This window comes from Rhinolophus sinicus, linkage group LG11 (genome assembly GCF_036562045.2).
Source record: "Rhinolophus sinicus isolate RSC01 linkage group LG11, ASM3656204v1, whole genome shotgun sequence".
NCBI classification, from domain to species: Eukaryota; Metazoa; Chordata; class Mammalia; order Chiroptera; family Rhinolophidae; genus Rhinolophus; species Rhinolophus sinicus.
In genome coordinates, this window is record NC_133760.1 from 45246111 (window position 1) to 45265982 (window position 19872).

At 58.1% G+C, this 19872-nt stretch overlaps 1 protein-coding gene across 8 annotated transcripts in view; it reads right to left on the reverse strand.

The window, feature by feature from the left end:
- Positions 1–110: 110 nt before the first annotated feature.
- Positions 111–19872, reverse strand: part of ADCY7 (adenylate cyclase 7) — a 59379-nt gene continuing 39617 nt past the window's right edge. For 7 of the 8 annotated variants that reach the window (XM_074314918.1, XM_074314919.1, XM_074314922.1 and 4 more), the window contains exons 8-26: positions 18041–18168; positions 16562–16720; positions 16214–16346; positions 12762–12953; positions 12377–12411; positions 11793–11876; positions 11513–11585; positions 10163–10260; positions 9232–9316; positions 8678–8803; positions 7739–7837; positions 6511–6704; positions 6023–6116; positions 5519–5674; positions 4734–4880; positions 4024–4128; positions 3600–3714; positions 2919–3043; positions 111–2719 (exon numbers count right to left, since the gene is read on the reverse strand). In XM_074314918.1, the coding sequence (XP_074171019.1) occupies positions 2573–2719; positions 2919–3043; positions 3600–3714; positions 4024–4128; positions 4734–4880; positions 5519–5674; positions 6023–6116; positions 6511–6704; positions 7739–7837; positions 8678–8803; positions 9232–9316; positions 10163–10260; positions 11513–11585; positions 11793–11876; positions 12377–12411; positions 12762–12953; positions 16214–16346; positions 16562–16720; positions 18041–18168 (2295 nt within the window). In that variant the 3' untranslated portion in view covers positions 111–2572. The remainder of the gene's footprint in view (positions 2720–2918; positions 3044–3599; positions 3715–4023; positions 4129–4733; positions 4881–5518; positions 5675–6022; positions 6117–6510; positions 6705–7738; positions 7838–8677; positions 8804–9231; positions 9317–10162; positions 10261–11512; positions 11586–11792; positions 11877–12376; positions 12412–12761; positions 12954–16213; positions 16347–16561; positions 16721–18040; positions 18169–19872) is intronic. The other variant, XM_074314920.1, reaches the window with a different exon arrangement.

Below are 19872 nucleotides of genomic sequence, written 5' to 3' on the forward strand. Positions count from 1 at the left end.
TGAGTCACATATCATTCAGGCAGTGATCGATTGTTAAACTTTAGATCTACTGTGGCTAAGTTCCTGAAGACCAAGAAGATAAAGTCAAAACACTTTAAACTCAAAAAACATTCAGGTTTTCCAGACTGGTAATTTAATGTAGTAAAGAAAGTAGAACACTGGTAGTTTATAAAAGTGAAATACAACATTTTGAAACAAACGCTACAGGTCTATAAATATTCAGGATACAGGGTGAGCCCTAGTTATTTCAGTGTACCTTCTCAAAGCATAGTTCTGTACCTTGACCTGTTATATACACACAGACAGACAGTGGCTAATGGTCTTTTACGATGGTTAGGATGGTTTCTTACTAAGTAAACCAGAAAACTTCAGGTGTGATTTTCACTCGAGTCAGAGAGGCCGCCTTAGAAACTTAAGCAAGACCTTGACCCACAGAGACAGTCAGTGTTAGAAAAGATACTCGTCCTGTCATAAAACGACACCTGTGAGGAAATGACTTGGTCATGAGAAAATAGATTTATAAAAAAATAGCTGCAAGTGATTTTTATGGTCAGTTACACGCTACAATCTGAACACCAAAAGTTAAAACCTTACAATATTCTTACCTAAACACGGTGCTTTATTGGAAATAAATAAAAACACATGAATAGTAACCAATTATTTTTTAAACTGCTGATTGGGAGTCCACTGGTGGAAGAAGAAAGGACTTGAATGTTGCAGGAGTAGAGCCATGCCCACTGAGACAGCACCCTGGTGCGTGCCTCACCACGTTAGCAAGAGGACAGCACCCTGGTGCGTGCCTCGCCGTGTTAGCAAGAGGACAGCACCCTGGTGTGTGCCTCACCATGTTAGCAAGAGGATAGCCCTTCTGAGCAGCCCTGGTCGCCGCTGATACGAGTATAAATTTCAGTACAGTCCTCACCTGAAACCAGCCTTTTATATGAAAAGTTGGTGTATGAAAAAGGCGATTTAAGCAAGGCTTATTTCCCTTACCAGCATTTCTGCCATAAAACTCCGTTATACAGCAAGTTCTTATAATTTATTCCCACCATTCCAGTCACATGCAACACCTCAGAGCTGCCAGTAGCCCACCTGGCCCCTTTGTGCGAATTAGAATAAGCCCACAAGACAGCGACACAGGCAGACAGGCTCCAGGTCAGTCCCCTCGCTGCCCCTGGCTGCACACAGCACTCAGCAGCTGGGTGGCCGCTTGACCCAGGCCCACCTGGGTGCTGAGTCACCCTGTCGGCAACCCATGTGATTTCAGGGGTTCATGGGTGAATAAGAATCCCTGCCATCTGGCAACACTCAGCTGTGTTAGCAGTCCCGGGGTGCTCTGGTTATGATGCAGAGAAGTCAGTTCAGAAAAAGGCATGGGCAGTTTAGTCATTTCTCACCTTGGGACACAGGCCGGCCCTGGATTCTGGTAGAGCTGACACTGCAGGACACCCACAAACGGCACTTGGCACGTGATGCATCCGGTTCTGACTCAGGACATCTCAGCATCCCTGAGAGGACAGGCTTCCCGGCAGGGACCTCTACACGTGCTTATGCTGAGCACGCCCTCCCAGTTAGAAGTCCCTCAGAGTTAGCTATGAGGACTAGAAAAGGAAAGAAGGGCCGGAGCTTGTCCGAGTTCCCTCCACACGGGCTCCATGCCTTCCTCTCAGCACAACAGTAAGATGTGGCTGAAGACCACCGGGGAGAGCTCAAAAGTGCCTGAGAGGTCGGCGGTGCCGTATTTTCTAGGCTTTTTGTTTATTGAGCCTAACCTCAAAATGCTGGCATCACAGGGTCTGACTGAAGGCCAAGGCTATGCCACCCAGAACCGCGTTCCAGAGCTCCGTCCCCACAGCTGGGATCCCAGAAGCTGAGAGTGGACAGCAGTGCGACTTACGTGCCAGTGGTTCAAAAGGCAGCGAATACACTGGAGGCAAGAGATTTGTCTTGCATGTAAGAAGTCATTAAAAAGGATAAAAGCTCCATTAATAATGCATCCACTTAAAACAAACATGCCAGCGAGGGCAAGAAGTAACAAGTGTCCACTGTGGTTTTTTTCTCCCTACTGTTTGAATCACGCTTTCCAACTCGATTTACCAGAATGCCTGTGTGAGCAACATAGGATCCTCCGGCTGGTCCTCTGGGCGAAAGGAGTCCCCCGCCCATCCCAGACAGCTTGCCTTCCTTAGTCCTCCTGTACCTCGAAAGGACAGGTCTCGCTTGTGCCATTGTGGGGAGGGGGGGTGTTCAGTCACACTCCGAGACCTGCACAGCACGGCAGGGGGGGGGGGGCGAGGATCTGAAACACTCGTGAGCCTTTTCCTACTGCACCGGACGCCACAGGGCCAGCTCCGCATGCGAGGTAAGGCTCCGTGGTCTCCTTGAGCTGGGGGCTGGCGCATGTGAGCAGGAAACCAAGGCCAAGGAGGAAGCCACACGCAGCCATCTGTCTGTCAGGAGACGGTGCCGGCCAAGCCCTGGGACGCCTTCGTGACTCGTGGGGCTGTCCTCTCGTTGGCTTACGTTAGGGAAGGCAGGCAGCTTCCCACATGTGCGCCCTTTCCAGCAGCCTTCAGTTCAGCCCCAGCCCCTGAAACTTGGCTGTGTCTGTGCAGACAAAGTAAGTCCTCAGCTCCCCTTTGCCTTTGACGTTGATCAGTCCCCGGCATTCACAGGAATAGCCTAGTCCCTGGAGGGTGGTGCATGTCTCCTCTGTCACCTGAAAAGGAGAAGAGACCTGAGTCTTCAGAAGCAGGAAGAAAACCTGTGTGGGAAAGATGGGTGCAAATGGGCCGTGAGCAACACGGTGTCTGGTTTCCCTCAGGATTCGATGGCTGGACTCACCACCAAGGGAGTCCCAGGTCCCCTCACCCCTGGGAAGTCCTTTCCTCCTCGGTCAGTTCCCCATGGGCTTTTACCTGGATTTTCCCGAGTTCACCAGTGCTCTCCATGCGGCTGGCAACGTTGACCGTGTTTCCCCAGATGTCATACTGAGGTTTCCGTGCCCCGATCACTCCCGCAATCACAGGCCCATGGTTTATGCCTGAGGATGAGGTGTGTCAGGTCATAGGGGCAAAGCCTTGGGCTTCAGCCCTTAGCAGAGCCCACAGAATCTACCCGCAGCCATACAACTAAAGGGAAGGTTGGAAGTTGCTTCCTGAGTCTGGCAGAGGTCAGAGGTCGGACTCCGTGAGAGCAGGGCTTTCCCTGGAGTTCTTTTCAGACTAATATTCCAGGAGAAATCTGGGTGGCTTTCACGATTTTCTAGTATCTGTTAACCTCTTGAAGAATAAATGGGCTTCGGGCACTGGCCTGTTAGTTAACAGTGACTACTCAGCTTAATAACTGCTTTGTTCTCAGTGTCTCTTAAGGTCACCTCTTTACAGCTGCTGATTTGGGGTTCTCCATTTCCTGTAGTGATGTGTTCGCTTTAGAACTTTCAAAGGTAACTATCCATGGTATGCCGGGAAACAATAACTACCGTCGACAGGGATTCCTAGGGCTTGTCACAGTTGGTGGCCAACAAAGCACACCAGGCAGACTGGGCTTGCAGTGCCCGCGCCCCGCCGCCCGCCCCGCCCGCCTTCCCAGGGCCTCACCGACTCGGAGGCGGAACGAGTTGAACGAGTGCCTGTTGATGCCGTCCAGCTTGTTCATGAGCGCGATGCTGAACTCCACCGTGGTGCCGATGTGGGCGTGCTGCCGCTCCAGGTCCTGCGGGACACAGCGCTATCCGGTTCGCAGGAGGGCACGGCCCGTCTTCCTGCCTCGACTGGCTGGCAGAGCACCTGACCTGGTGTATCTCACTGCCCGAGACCCATGGGGAGGGGATGGCGGGGGGGGGGGGGGGGGGGGCAGAGATGGGGCCAGGACCTGCCCCCCAGGCTGAGCGGTGAGCTCCTCTGCCCGCTCCTCACAGGACAGGCTGTGGGAAGTGCTCCCTGTACAGTGACAGGTCTGGGGATTGTGCTGAATTTCATCTCACGTGGGGATGGGGCACGAGGTCGCACGTCGGCTGAGTACCTGGTTCTCATGCCCTGAGGGGACGCTGAGCCCTGCGGCTGCCATGTAGGTGCTCCCGATGGTCTTGATCTTCTCCACGCTGCTGAACTTGGGCTTCAACAGCAGCTGCGGGGGGGCAGCGGGGGGGGGGCAGGCGGAGGCGGGGCTGTGCAGCACGGCCACAGCCAGGCCTGTCCCCGATTGAGAAGCGGGTGGGATGCCCTCCCACCCCCACTCCTATGCAGACGTCTGAGCTCACACCTGAGTACAGGTGGGCTCTCGCTCTATCCTCCTGCGGTCTCAGTCTTCCCTGACCTCCTGTCTCTTCCTGTCCCTTCCATTCTGGTCTCGTTCTTGCTAAGGAGAAAAGGCCCAGCTCTACAGCTGTATCCACAGGGACGCCCACTATTGGTCTCCAACTCCCAGTGGACTCTCAAACCTGTTGGCAGCATGGGCTTAGCTGGAAATCAGACTGTGCTACAAGGACCTACATCTGATCTTAGCCACTGCCACAGAGCAGACAAAGAACTTGTTGAATAAAACAACGAAAAGCGCAAATTTGTATCTGCTGTAATTTGTGTAACCTGTGTCCCCCTCAGAGAGAGCGCGGCAAGTGTGTTAACCCGCTACAGGATGCCCCACCCCCTCCGCCTTCGCCCCGCCCCCACCCGACTCTAACCCCGCCCCCACCTCCGTCTCCGCCCCGCCCCCGCCCAGAAGGGAGGCCCTACCTCGTCGAAGTCCGCGATGATCTCATTCAACAGACGCAGGCACTCCAGCCCTTCCTTGTTGACGTCACACTCTGTGTAGAACACTTTGAAGTCCGGCACCGATGCAAACATGACGCAGACGCAGTCGTAGGACTGATGGTACCAGTCCTGGATTGGGAGCAGGGAAGAAATGGGACCTTATGGCCACCTCCCCAGCCTGCCTGTCAGGGGACGGGAAGGAGGCTGGGCAGGCAACCCCTTGCGCTGCAGGAGCCCACGGGTGGGCGAGGAGGGGGAGCCGTGGTCCTCAGCCTGGCTGTTTAAAAACAGGGGGTTCTGAATCAGTCGGTCGGGGAGGGTCACATTCGGGTTGGGTTTTTGCTCTTAAATGCTTCCCCGAGGCCGCACAGCTGGGGTTGACAGCCCCCGGGTGGAAGGTGACAATGGGGAGACGGGTTCTACACCAAGGGGCCTGTTCCCTCACCTAACAGAATGGGTGGGAACACATATGTGCATCAGGAAGTTGTCCGATGACAAATACCTGACCTACATTTGATCCTCGCAGCGATCCTGCCAGGCAAGTACTGTGGGCCCCAGTGTGCACAGGTGAAAACCAAGGCCCAGGGGAGTGAGGAATCTTGTCCACCCCGTGTCTGACTCCGAAGCCTCCACTGTCCGGGGCGCAGGGGTGAGGCCAAGACCCACGGAAACCATTTTGTAGCTAAAAACCGCTCCGCAGGCGGACCGGCCGCTGTACCCTCCTTCCCCTCCTCCCCTAGGGTGACTGAGCCCCTTCCTGCACCCACCTCATTTAACTTGTCGCCAATGAAGTGGGCGGCCACGTGAGCTGGCAGGACGTTCTCCAGAAGAAGGCGGTTCACGTTCTCCATGGTTTCAAACTCCTCATGTTCCTTCTTGAACTTATTCTTCCACAAACAGTCCAAGCGGCAGTAGTAGTCAATCTGCACACGGCAGGGACATCAGTGTCCTGGCCGCACTGAGCAAGGGCACAGTGGCTGGGACCCACACCTGACCCTGCCTCCCAGCACTGCCCACCCTGTGCCCATGACAAACGCCGCAAACTCAACAGCCTTAAAATCCCAGTCAGCCACGGCCCATGGCTCTCAAGGGACCCACAAGATTAAATGCCACTTGGGTCCTGATGAAGGTGATCCCACAGGACTGTCTGCCGTCTTCTGCGTGGCTCCAAATCGGAGGCAGTCCCAGCCCCACCCCATTCCGGGTCCCAGGGGAAGAGAACAGGGTCAGCTCCGCTGAGCGTGCCGTAGGGTAGCCTTCCCTGGTCTCACCTGTCTGGAGAGCATGATGAGGGTGGTGTAAAACAGAACCAGGTAGAAACTGACCATCGTCTTCAGATCCCACCATGAGCAGACGGCGGAGCTGCTGGATGTGCAGAGGGAGGAGGGCAGGTGTCATTTCTAGCTCCCACCCAGCCCCAAAGCGCAGGAGGCAGCGTGAGGCCCCCCACTCTCAGTGCCGCCCAGGGAAGCGCCACCGAGACAGAGGCCATGTCTGCCCTCAGCGTGTATGTTCTTGTGGTGTGGGCAGTAAACAACACAACTTCAGGTTGTAAAGAACAGGGTATAGGGTAGAGATTGGCTGGGAGGTGGGAGGCCTCACTGAGGTGGCATCTGAGCTCACACCTGGATGACAAGGACCAGCGATGGCAATGTCTGAAGGAAGAGCAGCCAGGCCAGCGACGGAGCAGCGGGACAATGGGTCACAGTTGGGGCGGGCAGTGGGCTTGGGCCCTGGCAGCGAGTGACGTGGTTCTCACCTGCGGGTGTCGTTGGTCTTGGTGGGGGTGCCCAGGCTGTGGCCACAGCAGTCCCAGCGCGGGCACAGGAGCATGTTGAAGAGCACCAGGTAGACCACCAAGGCCACTGTCAACAGCACGACTTTCAACTCCAGGCTCATCCGCAGGAAGACGGAGCAAGCGACGAAGGCCAGGATACAGCTGCAGGTGTAGTACTGGGGAGACGGGACGTGTGGGTCACCCCAAGAGACACCTCCTGGACCAGCGCTCACAAAGGGAGGCCGCCTGTAGCCCTCGGGGACTCCGTGAAGAGCCAGCGTGTCTTCAGCGTCACGTCCGTTCTGGCTTGCCTGACCTCCCTTCTCAACAACGAGCAGGCAGTGGAATCTCAAACTTCCTACTCTTCTGTTGTTTTCACTGGAATTTTACTTCCAAGTATGGAATAAATAGAATGCAGGTGCCATGTAGATGTGACAGAGGTCAGGGTGGTGGGGTGCACACGCCTGAACGGCCGCCCGGCCCTGAGCTTCGCCATGAACTTGCCATTCCCAAAGTGCATGTCTGCCCCCCTTACTCTCCTGCTCAGGCCCCCGCTGTGGCTCCCTGTCACCCCTGAGCAAAGTCCAAGCCCTTCTGCCTGGCACTCACGTTCCCCTCTGAGCGGGGTCAAACCCACAGCTGGCTTCATCCCCCAATTCTCCACCTCCCCACCCCTATCCGCGGTCCCTATGTCACAGCCAAGGAAACCTACCGCTCCCACTAAATGCCTCCGTTTTTTTCTCACTGTCCCTCCCACCCCATAACCTTCCTGCCCTTTAGGGAAAAGCTCAGAATTCACTGCCGCCCCCTGAAGTTCCACGGCCCTCACCCTGCTGTCAGGCAGGGCATGCCAGGCACAGCTTCTGGGGTCAGCCTGCCCGGGACCCAGTCCTGGCTCCACCACCTATGAGGCAAACCCATCAGCCTCTCTCAGCCTGCTTCCCCATCAAGGAAACGGAGACAGTGAGGGACCTGCCACAGAGCCAGGGGTTGAGACGCATCCACTAGAAGGGGGTGCCGCCACCCTCATGCCTGGGGCCCTGTGCGCCAATATCCAGACCCCTATGTCCTCCCAGACCAGAGCCCAACTCATTCCCATGTGGGCCCTACTTTCTCCATCTCCTCGGGACAGGCTGGACTCAGCTCTCCCACCCCTGGGGCCTCAGAATCAGTGGCACTGAATGTCCCCAGCTGCGCAGGAGCCACTCACCGGGAGGAGGTTGCACAGGATTCTCTCCCTGCCACTCACAGCCCTCAGGCTTGTCTCGTTCCCAGCAGGCTCCCCCACGTCTGGCAGAGGCAATAGCGGCTACAGAGAAAAGAGGTCCCTGTGAGGGGTGGCCAGGGCCTGGACTCCAGGACCTGCCAGGGCCGAGTGGGGCTGGGCGTTCTGAGCATCCCCTGCCAGGCCCAGCTCTGAGATGGCCCAGACCCACTGTGCCGGACTTCCCACAGCAGCCACCAGCTTCATAGTGCAGGGGTGGGGCTGGGGGGCTGGGGAGAGCAAGGTATAAAAGAAAGCCGCGTGGACACCACCCCAGAGCATGAGGCTAACTCAGGGCAGGGCGGCGGAGAAGCTGGGATGGGCATTTCCAAGCCCCCTTCTCTGCAGATGACTGAGAGAGGTGGTCACACAGTCTAGCGTGTCCGGGCACAGAGGTGGGGTGAGACCCTGGCTCTAGGTGCGGGAGCTGGCAGGATGGGTAAGGACGAGGGCTGCCTGCAGCATCGGGCATGGGCGCACGGCCCGACAGGCAGGGTCTCAAGTGTCCTGCCAGCTCATGCCTAGGATGGCTCATCCCTAGAGAGGAAACCAAGTCTCAGAGAGGGTGAGACAGGGCCTCCTCAGGGGGCCGGGAAGAAAGAACGGGGTGTCAAGGACATTGGTGGTTCAAGATATCTCGTCCTGTGGGGCTGGCCAGGTAAGCTCCCTGGGGGTCCCCAAACCTTCATTTGGAAAATGAATGGTGAGGGCCACCAAGGAGCTCTGGAGAGAGTGGCACCAGATGCAGCTTTTAGGCAACACGATTATAGGAGTCTAGAATGTGGAGGTCCCCAAGGTAAAAGGCTGGCTCCCTCCACCCGGAAGCGTGCAGGGCACGGGGTCCTTGCCAAGGCCCACCTCCCCCTGTCCCCACCCAGAACCCACCAGGTTGACAATGGCGACGCTGAGCAGGCTGCCTACAGTCAGGATGGCCAGGGACAACCGCAGCAGGGGGTGCGTCTCCACCCGCTCAGAGATGGCACGGAGCGACGCCCGTCCTGGGCAGCACCTCTGTGGAATCACAGAGTCCAGTCACCCGGCTCCAGCCCCAGACAAGGAGGGGCGCATGCTGGAGGCCCTGGGTGGGGGTGGGGAGCCCACAGCCCAAGGGCCCCGCAGATGGGGCAGCTCCTTCCTGGGAGCTCCACTCTGCTAGGGAGTTGGCGGGCGCTGTGCCCAGAGCTCAGAACATGGTGCTCAGACAAAAGGGACACTCCCACCCTTGGGGCCACGCACAGCCGCAGCCGCTTGGGGGCCCCTGGCAGGCCTGGGAAAGCGGAAGTCTCAGGAGAAACCTCGGGAGCACTCAGCGACTGTTCTCCAGGCAGGAGGGGCAGGGGCTCGGATGGGCAAAGCTCAGCAGGCTGGGTCCCCGGGGCAGGGCCGCGGGGGCTGTACCTCCATGGCCCCAACCCCCGGTGGGCACCGCCCACACTCACCAAGAACTGTTCAGCAAAGCACAGGCTCAGCACCAGCCCCAGCACGCAGGCCACGAGCCCGAAGGACACCCCCAGAGCCGTCGTCCTGGAGAGAAGGGAAAAAACCTAAGTTCTGGGGGATATCTGCTGGGGGACACGCCACAGACATGCTCTCCCAGCACCCAATTCTCAGGCACATGGTCACCTTCTGCCCCTCACCCCCGAAACTGCTATTCTACACTCAGCAGGCGGGTTGGGGGGGCGGGTCTTTGAAAACTGTGGTCCAGCTGCCCCACCAACAACACACGAGGCCTGGGCAAAACATGGAGCCCAAGGTCAACATCATGTCCCCATTTCTGGGCCAAGTGTTTAAGAAATGAGGGATGATGCAGCCCTGAGACTCAGGTCTGGCACAGAAGTGCCATCTAAACGTGTCCCTGCTTCGTCTTCATTAAGCGTATCCTAAACCACAATCCTAGTGGACTCAATGGCCTAACACCCTTCCAGAACACCAAATAGCTGATCTCCCTCCTGCCTGGGACCTCACCCCCCATCCCTGCCCCCACCGCAGGGCCCCTGAGGCAGAAGCAAGCGTCCCAGTGGCTCCTGGTGTACTCGCGGGCGCCCTGGATCAGGCAGCACCCCAGCCTCAAACTCCCACAGCTACCAGGGAGAGGACGGAGCGTGTGGTTTTAGGAGTCTGCCCTTCTAGGACTCCGAACACCTCAGGGAGAGTGGCAGACAGAAACGCCTGCAGGGCCATGCAGATAACAGGTGACTGCGAAGGTGAGAGGCCTCTGGGAGTAGAGAGGTCTGGAAAGTGCAGGTGTGGGGCCTGCAAGGCCAGGTCCAGTTTCCAGGACTCCGAGGTCTCAAGTTACTGAACTCTGAGCAGCTGGCCCCTCTCAGCCTGACCCCAGTGGGCTTGACCACCCTGCCCTCCCTGACTGACCTGGGCATCAGCAGGATATGGACGAGCAGGATGCAGATGAAGACGAGGCTGGCACAGGCGAAATAGTGGCGGGCCCGGGGGATGGGCGCCAGGCGGTACTGGGGGTGACAGCGACAGTGAGGGGTGGCTAGGACCCAGGGCGGCTGAGGACCCACCTGTAGGGCCACTGCTCTGACCCCTTCTCAGCCCACCCCAGCTCAAGTTAATTACCTTAAAAAAAAAATCTCACGCCCATCCTTACGTCATCATGAACAAATAACTCATTTGTTCCCACTTGGCTCTTTTATGTTTCAAGGGTGTACCTTCCCCTCCCCTACCCGCCGGGTCTCCTACTTTATTGCCAAGGTCCCAAAATGCCCAGGGCCTAAGTCCACAGATGGAAACCAAATCTGAGCTCCGGGGTTGCTGCAACTGGGGCTGGCGATGGGTCTGTCCTCACCCCAGACCGAGGAGTAAGCCGGCCTGAGCCCTGAGCTATGAGGTGGGGGGCCCCATGCTGCCTGGCCCTCCACACCAAGCACCATCACACCTTAGAGCTTGGTTTGCTCATTTGCACAAGGGCTCCAGGTGCAAATGAGCAAACCAAGCTCTAAGGTCTGGCAGCCTGCCCGGGGCACAGCCTGTGGAAGGCCCAGCAGGTAGTTTCCTGGTGAGCACATCTGCCTCCAGACTGCAAGCTCCCCACCCAGTGAACCCTCAACTCAGGGAGCAGAGCCCCAGTGAGAGGAACCCCCACCCCAATCCTAGAGGCCGAGGAGGAACAGAGGTCACAACACAGAGCATCGTGGGCTTGGTCACCCTCTCAGACGGGCCCCTCCTGAGGCCAAGACACCCCGATACCTCGGATAGCGTGAGATGGGTGACAGCGCCCAGCCTGGCAGGCCATGTGAGGGTTAAATGACAGAACGTGTGTGCCTAGGACATTGCCAGAGCCCCGTAGGCACTCAATAAATCAGCAAACGGTCACTACTGGTACCAAAACTCTTTACTATAGCAGCCAGGCAGGGAGCCAGTCAGGTCCCTTCAACACTGATACTAAGTTTGGGGCTTTTTCTTGATTTTAAGGCCAATGTCAGCCTGAGGCTGCCCTGGCCCTTATCAGCTGAGCTTCTGGCATTTGAAGGGACCAAAGTCTCCTAAACTCAAGTGGATGAAATCACAAATGGGGACACATCAGGTACAGGGGAGAGGCCCCAGATACAACCTCCTTCCCCACCCCCAACAGCCAGCTGGAGAGATTCCCCACCAACTCCCTGAACAGATCTGGGTGTATGGCTGCCCCACAGCCTATGCCCCTGCCCCACCCTGGGCCTCAGAGCCCCCATTCCTAAGGCGGCCCAGGGCCCTCACCTCTCGCTCAAAGCGCTTCTCCAGGAAGATGGACCCAAAGGTGTAAAAGTCGTCGGACTTGGAGCAGCAAGGCCTGTGGGGTTGCAGGTGCAGGCAGTGAGATGTGGGACCTGAGGAGGGGGTGTGGGGGGCAAGGGCCCACCCTCAGGAGGGAGAGGAGCTGCCACGGACACAGCTGGAGCTGGGCCACGGGTGGGCCTGTGAGGGCACTAGGTGGGCTGGCCATGGCGGGGGGTCCCCCTTTGAGGGGGCAGGGCGAGCCGACATCCAGGAGACTCACCGCGTGGAGCTGAGCCCCTCGATGGCTGACAGCATCTCATCATCGTATGAGTCATCCTCTGACCGCCCCTTGGGGGACGCACTTCTGGAATCAGACACCCACAAATACATCATCCCAGGAGCCACGTCCACATGTGCAGAGGGAGGGGCGTGGACAAGATGACTCACCCGAGTGGGGCACCCAGAGCCTCGTACAGGATGGTGGAGGGACAGGCAGGTCCCAATGAGGCCCAGAGAGCACAAGTGAAGGCCCAGCATCACCCAGCACTGCCCAGCAAGAAGCAGAGGGTAGACTCCTGGCCCCCAGTCAATGCCTCTTCCTCAGACCCACACGGTTCCTTCACAAGAACCCCACTGACCCCGGTACTGGGTGGGTACACAACAGGCACTCAAGCATTGTGAAGTTCTGGCTCCTGGAACACTCTGACCCTAGCCATGGCAACTCCATGGTCAGGGCTGGGCCTCGCAGAGCTTCCCTCCTTGGCAGAGGCTGGTCAGGGCAGCCTGCCTAGAGGAGGTGACTGGGGCAAGGCCAGCCAGGAAGGAAGACCACAGCTTAACAGGGGCAGGGGACAGCACACCTACCTGTCGGGGGTCCGGTGACGCCGCAAGGGGATGGCCTGGAAGGGAGGAGAGAAGACTCTTATTTCCCAGAACGCAGAGCAGGAAGTCCATCCCCAGACTAGGTCTGCTGTCCCGGATGCGCGGACAGGGTGTCAGGACTGTCCCAGCTGCAGGCGTCCTGACCCAAAGCTGAATTCAGTCAGGGGAATGAGGAGGATGGGGACATTGCAGCCACCCTGGGCATTCTCCAGGCATCTTCTTGTCCCAGGCAGGAGGCAGGGCAGAGACATGGCCCATTTCACAGATGGGGAAAGTGAGGCTAGACAGGAAGGACCCTTTAGCATAGGCTCTTCTGCCCCCTTCGCAGGGACCCCCGGGCTGCAGCTTTCTGGAGGACGAGTCCTACCTTGGGCCTCCGGCTGTTGGGGACAGGGGTCTCGCTGCTGCTCACACTCTCGCGGTGGTTGAGGTGTGCGAAGGGCCGCGCGGCCCCCCAGGACTCCAGGTAGCGAGTCATGCGCACGGACGCCCGCAACTTCAGGGCTGCATCCCCCTTGGGCTTGGGGAGGTGTTGGCTGGGCGGGGGTGGCTGCTGGCTCTGTGGGCAGACACAGATATGGCATGTCCCACCCCTCCTCTTTTGGTCCCTGAAACACAACACTGCCTGGAGCATGGCCCATCTGGCCAAAAGGGAAAATGGCAAAAGAGCTGCTCGGTCTGCAGCCTTGGGGACTGGCTGAAGCCCAGTGCTCTCCCTGGCTTGGCTGGAGGGGTGGCCCCCCTCGGGGCCCTGTCCAGCTCGGGGCCCAGTCCTCCCCGAGTGAGGGAGACGAGTCACACACAGCTGTGCACAGCCCCTCACACCCTTCTCTGCCTCTCCAGGGACAGAAGCCCTAAGGCCTGCCTTGCCCGGTGAGGCTCCTTGAAACCAGACACTGCTTGGGGCCTGAGAGCCCATCTGCCCCTCTCCATGAAGGCACCCTAGGGAGACAGCACCCAGGAAAGCCACTGGCATCCTGCCCACCTGCATGTGGCCAGCACATGTCCTTCCTGTGGGGAGCAGTGGGAGGAAAAGGGGTGCTGGCCAGCAACCCAAAGAGACGTCCCACTGAGGGGCCAGCCCCCAACCCCTCAGAGCACCATTATAGGGAACTCCACTCATGTGACCCCCAAACCTCAGCACGGGTCCATTACTTGCCATGGGCCTACCGTGGTTGTGCCAACGACAGGGTGGCTTGGCCAGGTCCTAACTGAGGGCCCTGCCTCCTCCACTCGTGTTCCACCCCCGTAAGAACAACACACCTTGGATCTATCCCGGCGAGGGATGCATAGCAGGACCAGGAAAGGGGGAAGGATGAGAAAGACCCCCAAGACCACCAGAAACAAGCTTGGGCCATCTTGAGGCCTGTTGAGTGCCCCTTCCCCCCTAACACTACTGGCCTCCAGGAGTCCCCACCTCCTTGGGTCCCTACAAACACCCACATGGACCAGCACCTATAGCCACAAACACCCGCTAAGCCAAGAGCAGCAACTTCTCTGGAAATGTCTAGCCTCCTTTTGGAATAGAAACATTTTTAATCACTGACAGGCGTCTCTCTGCTTAGCCAGAGAGGATGGCGGGGAATTCGGCCTTTGTGAGAGTTCCAGGGTCCAAAAATGCACTGTGACCTGCGACGGGGATGGACGTATGTCTCGGTCTCCCCCTCCACTGCCAGCAGCTCTGCCTACACAGCACCCAGCTAGCGGCTCAAGTTCAAGGTCGCTGGCACTTCTCTCCTAGGGTAAGGAAGCCGGGCACCCCAGCTTCCTGGGAAATACCGTGTTTCCCCAAAAATAAGACCTAACAGAAAAATTAGCCCTAGCATGATGTTTCAGGATGACATCCCCTGAACATAAGCCCTAATGTTTGTTTTGGAGCAAAAATTATTATAATACCCGGTCTTATTTTCAGGGGGAACATGGTAAACATGTGCTAAAGATATATTGGTTCTGAGTGAAAACATGCCTGTTCAGAAGTGGGCCCCTGCAACCTTCACGGCCCACAGATGACTGTCCACAGGTGGCCCTCCACACGTCACAATCGGTGTCAGTCAGAGCCTCCGGAAGCCCGAGATGGGAAAGGACCCCCACGTGCACACGGGAGGGCGGTCCACCTGAGCACAGGTGGTGCGTGCACAGTTGTGAGAAGCAATGAGGACGTCCCCTGTGCACACACAGGGGAAGGTCTGCAAGGTGTGGTCAGGTGGAGAAGGTACGGTACCACCTGGGGACTTATGTTCAGGGGGTGTCATCCTGAAAAATCACGCTAGGGTGGCGGGGGGACTCACCACCGCTGGCTTGGCAACGTGGGCAGATGTGAACCTTTCAATCTACTTACATGGGCACAGAGGTCTCTGTGGAAGGAACTCAAGAAATCACATACACCCTCGAGGGGGCATGCTGGCTGAGGACGAGGACGCACAGGAAACTTTCGACAACACGCCCCTCATGCCTTTTGCATTTTCAACAATGAGAATGACTAATACTAAGCAAAGGTGGGTGTGGGCGGCAGCGCTGCCCCGTTAAACCCTGGACGAGACACATCTTACTGAACAGGTTATTGACTGGGCATCTTGTAGTTGTACTTGCTGGATCTGGCAGCCCGCAGGGTGGCTCCACGCCAGGCCCTGTGCGAGGCATGGGGGTGGCCGACTGGAGGAGGGGACCCCTGAGCCCACCTACATGGAGCTCACCCTGACAAGCAAAAGGAGAGAGAAACAGGAGCATTTGGGACAGAGGGAAAAGGGCTCTGGAGGAGGAAGCAGCAGTGACAGGGTTCTGCAGAAGGAGGAGCCCGGCAGTGGAGGGACACGAGGATGGCACAGGCTGGGGTGAAGTGTGCTCAGGAGGGAGGCAGGGGGTCAGAGAAAAGGGCAGGGCCCAGAGCTAGGCGGTACAGGGTAACGGCTGCATTGTATTCCATGAGAGTGGGGGAGCAGCGCAAGGTACCCAGGAGGGGCTTCCCAGATGTTAACTCTGGACCCCCGGACATGGGGCCCCGGGGGACCTCAGCAGGATGAGGTTGAAGGAGATGGGGGGATGGGCTAGAGAAGCGTGAGCAGATGCTGGGGTGGGGGGATCACAGGCTGGCCCGCACTCCCTGGAGACTGGTAGTCGGGCCAGCCCTGAGGATAGGCCAAAGTAAGAGGGAGCTGGAAGAGCCTGCCATGGCTGACATTCTTGAGCAAGCCCCAAGGATGATTCACCAGCAGCTACAAGACAGACTGGCCTCCTGGGGCGGGGAAGAATGGCCTGTACAGGCGCGGGGCAGGCTGGGAGCAGCCCAGCAGCCTCCCCCACCGTGGGGTCCTGATGGAGAAGATGGAGGCATGGACCAGCCAGGCCGACTCCACGGGCCAGAGCCCAGGACATACAGAGGCCCTGCCCAGTGGCCCCCTGGCCATTCCCTGCTTTTCTGAGTCTCATCCAAAGCACGCTTTCAAAATGTGTGTCTTTTGAAAATCCCAGAAGTTAGTGACAACCTCATGGAAAGTAAACTCATAGAGACTATTATTTCAAGAGTGTTTCTGATGAGCCCAGGTCGCGGTGAGAGCTTCACTCAGATTAGCGATTTCTCCTCGTGAGGTAGGCACTGTTGTTATTCCCATTTCACAGAAAAGAACAGTGTGGGCCAGAGTGGTTCTTACGGGGGGCCTAGAACTTGCCCAGGGCCTTGGAGCTACCCCGAGAAGGCCTCTTCCACACCTCTCCACAGCCCTGAAGAGAAAACCACTCTCCCTCCACAGGGCCCTCCCCTGGGGCGTGGGGTCTCTGCCCAGCACAGCCAGCCCCCCAGCCTGCTGCATCTGAGCCTCCTACCCGGGGGTCGATGACCAGGTAGGTTCGGATGTTCATCTCTTTCAGGTAAGGATCCCGCTGCTGCCCGTGACCGTCCTCCACCTCATACGCCTTGTCCAGGTGGTTCAGTGTTGCCTCTGTGATGTGTACCCGCCTGGAGAAGAACCGAGTCAGACAGAGCAGCCAGGCCCAGAGAGGGCTGGCACCCACCTGGGGATGCACAGCAGCCAGGGCCGAGCAGGCTGGAGCCCAAGCAGGCTGGCTCCCCACACTGCAAGGTCACTAATTCCATCTCTGACCCCACCCTGACACCCCCAGCCCAGAGCCGGCCCCCAGCCTCTGACCCCACTGCTCTCCACCGAGCCTCACCCAGGGACTCCAGCCGCCTCCATCCTGTTGGCAAGGGACACGTCGTGGGACCACACGTCATACTGCCACTTGCGCAGCCCGATGACACCACACAGCACGTTCCCCGAGTGGATGCCCACACGCATGCTGATGTCCACACCCGTGGCCTCCCGCACCTGCCTGGGGCAGAGCAGTGCGGTCACCCCACCCCAGCTGCGGTGCTGGCGGGGCTCTAACGCCTAGGACAGACTTGAGGTCCCAGGTACGGGGCATGGCCTGGGTGGGGGCAGAGCGAGGGTTATAGGGGAGGGTGCAGGAACGGGGCAGCCCAGCTCACAGAAGCAAATGTGCCCAGCCTGATGGGGCAGCCTCCTCGAAAGGAACTGAGCACCTTGTGTGTGGGAGTGTGCAAATCGGTGTGGCCACCCCCACGTGCAAAGGCTGCGAGGAGGAGGAGGAATTCCAAGTGTCATTAGTCACTGCAGCTCATTTTGAAGGGCCTATAAAGTTCTCTCACTGGGTGTTTGCCCAGCCCACAGCCCTGGCTGGGTTTGCAAAGGCTACCAGGGTCTGTAGAGGGGACCCAGGCACCACCCCAAACCCAGCAGTGACGAAGAAGACAGGGCCAGCCTTTGGGGGTCTTCTCCGGGAAATAGCACCACTCAGGACAAACAGCCGGGACATGGGGCACCCCCAAACATGAGCAGTGCCTCTCGGTCCCTTTGATAAGAGTGTGACGGCTCAGGGAGCGGACGGCGCCATGTGTCCACCAACGGGCCTGGGGATGGACAAGCCTGCGGAGCCAAAGCCAGAGGAGCAGAAGGGGCCTACACAACCTCCACACATTCTCGGGAAAGAAACTGAGATGGGGGAGGGGGACCTGCCTGAGGTCGCCTGGGCAGACACAGAGCCAGGCTAGAACCTGAACCCCAACGCCATGTCCAGTGTTTTTCCTGCCATTTCTGGTGCGATTTCAGGACGCATCTGTGCCCCTTTAGGCAGCCCAGCCGCACAGACACCGGTGAGTTGGGCTCAGCCCACCACCACCCACCTCACCCCCATGGTGGGTGCCTCTCCAGACCACTGCTGCTGGGGCTCCAGAGAACCTTGAGGGGAGTCGATGCTGGTGGGAAGGAGCAGCTCTGAGGGCCGGTCCCATTACTCTGAGGTCTTCGTGGGGAGGAAGCAGATGGAGCCGTGGAGTTGGTCCCCAAGTCTGCAAGTGCCTCCCACTGCTACTTAGACTCAGGAGGAAGAGAGCCCGACTGCCCATCCTCACGCCCCCCCGCTCTGAGATTCTGACGTTCTGTGGGACTTGGAGACCCAGTCGGAGGGATGCACACAGACAGCTGAGTGCTCCAGGCAAGCCACCTGTGCCCCTGAGCATCAGTTTCCTCATCTGCAAGATGGGGACAATGCATTCCCTACCATGCCTTGGGAGGCAGGAGGGGCCGTTGCAGGGACAGGCCCCAACACCCTGGACCTGTCCATGGTACCTACTTAATGGCCTCGCACATGTCCAGCCCCATCTTCACACAGTTCCGGGCGTGCGTGGGCAGGGACACCGGTAAGCCCGACACGCAGTAGTAGCAGTCGCCCAGAATCTTGATCCGCATGCACTCGTTGGCCTACAGGGCAAGGGAGAGGCCTGGTCAGCCAGTGGCCGAGGGTCCCACAGGCCCGCTACCTCCCCACACCCTCCAGGGGAACCAGGCTCTTTCCCTGTCAGGGGCTTCCTCCTGGAACCAAGGTATCCTCTGTGTCCAGGTCTCCTGCAGATCAGGCCTGGGGTGATGGCCCAGCGTCAATGACCAGGCAGGACACCATCCCTCCCTAGGTCCCTGTACCTGCCATGCCTTTCTGAGCCATCCCTTCACTACGCCCTCTTCCAATGACTCCATTTGAGTGTGTGCCAGCTGTTTCCTGCTGGGCCCCGTCTGGCACATGCTGAGTTACAAAGGGCCTGGCCCAGCGGTGTGAGGAGAGTGGCTTTCCTAGAAAGCAGCAGGACTCCAGCTGCCCTAATCTCCCCTGGGGCCAGGCGCAGGCCTGCCCTCTGGACCTAGTGTGCTGTCACATTCCCCAGGCTGTAATTCCTTGTCTGACAAACTGGGGAAGCTGGGAGTGTGTTGGGGGCGATGGGTTCCCAAGCCCAGATGCAATGTGACACTCCAGAGCAGGTCCTCCTCTCAGGAGTCACAGTTCTGGAATCTGATTGCTGATAGGAGAAAAGGCTGGAACCAGCCCCGCCCATCTCTGCCCAGGGACTGGACGCCCCAACTAGGAGGCTGGCACCTGCCAACAGCCTTCCTGTCCCCATCTGTACTGTCTCCTGGGTCTGCCACAGAGGCAGGGCTGTGTCTAAAATGGCAAGGGCAGGTCCTTGGGCTTTGTGGCAGGAAAAGGGCCAGCTGTGGTTGAGACCCTGACCCCTAGCCCCACATATGGCCCAACTTCTGGAACTCCCACCCGCTGATTTAGAAGTCATGAAAGAAGGAAGCTCTTAAAGGAAGGCTCCAAGCTAGAAAAACCCTCTAAGTCACTCGGTCTGCAATCCCTGGAGGGGGTTGCAGGAGTAGGGGACTGTTCTCCAGAGCACCGCTGGCCAGGAGTGTCGAACTATAGTTTGGTTACCCCCTGCAACGGGAAACTCATCCTCTGAAATGGAGCCTCTCCTAGGCAGGCAGTCCCTCCTAAAATTGAACGGCTCCGACCATAAAAAATTCTTCCTAGTGTGGAAGACTCTTTCTATCAAGTTCTAGACCACTGATTCTCTGCACATGGAGTCACCTGGGAGGCTCTTAAAAACTCTCATGGGTTAGGCATGGGTATTGTTTTATTTAAGCTTTCCACATGATTCAAATAGGCAGCCAAGATAGAGAGGCATGGCCTTAAATCTTACATTTCGGTCTCTACTTAGTGGCCACCTCTTCCGGGAAGCCTGTCTTGACCACCTGAGTCTGGGCTAGGCATTCCCCAGTTCTGCCCCCTGCACCCCACTCCAAACCATAATACCTTGAGGCCAGGAGCAAGTTGAGGGTAGGCTGGAGCTCAGAGCTGCCACTCAGCAGGGCTTGGGACCATTATGTAAATTAATGAAAAACTGAGGCCCCTCCCCCTAAAAACACACCCAACCCCCAGGCTGGGTGCTGCTCTAAAAGACACAACAGCCCTGTCTGGTCTCCAGACCTCTCTGCCCTAGGCTATGCCCTAGAGACTCCCCTTGTGAGCTCCCTGATCCCAGGACCTAGGTCAAGTCCCACTGCTCACCTGAGCCCGCAAGTCTTTGCATGATTAACCCTGTGACCTTGTCCCCTTCCCACTCAGTCCCA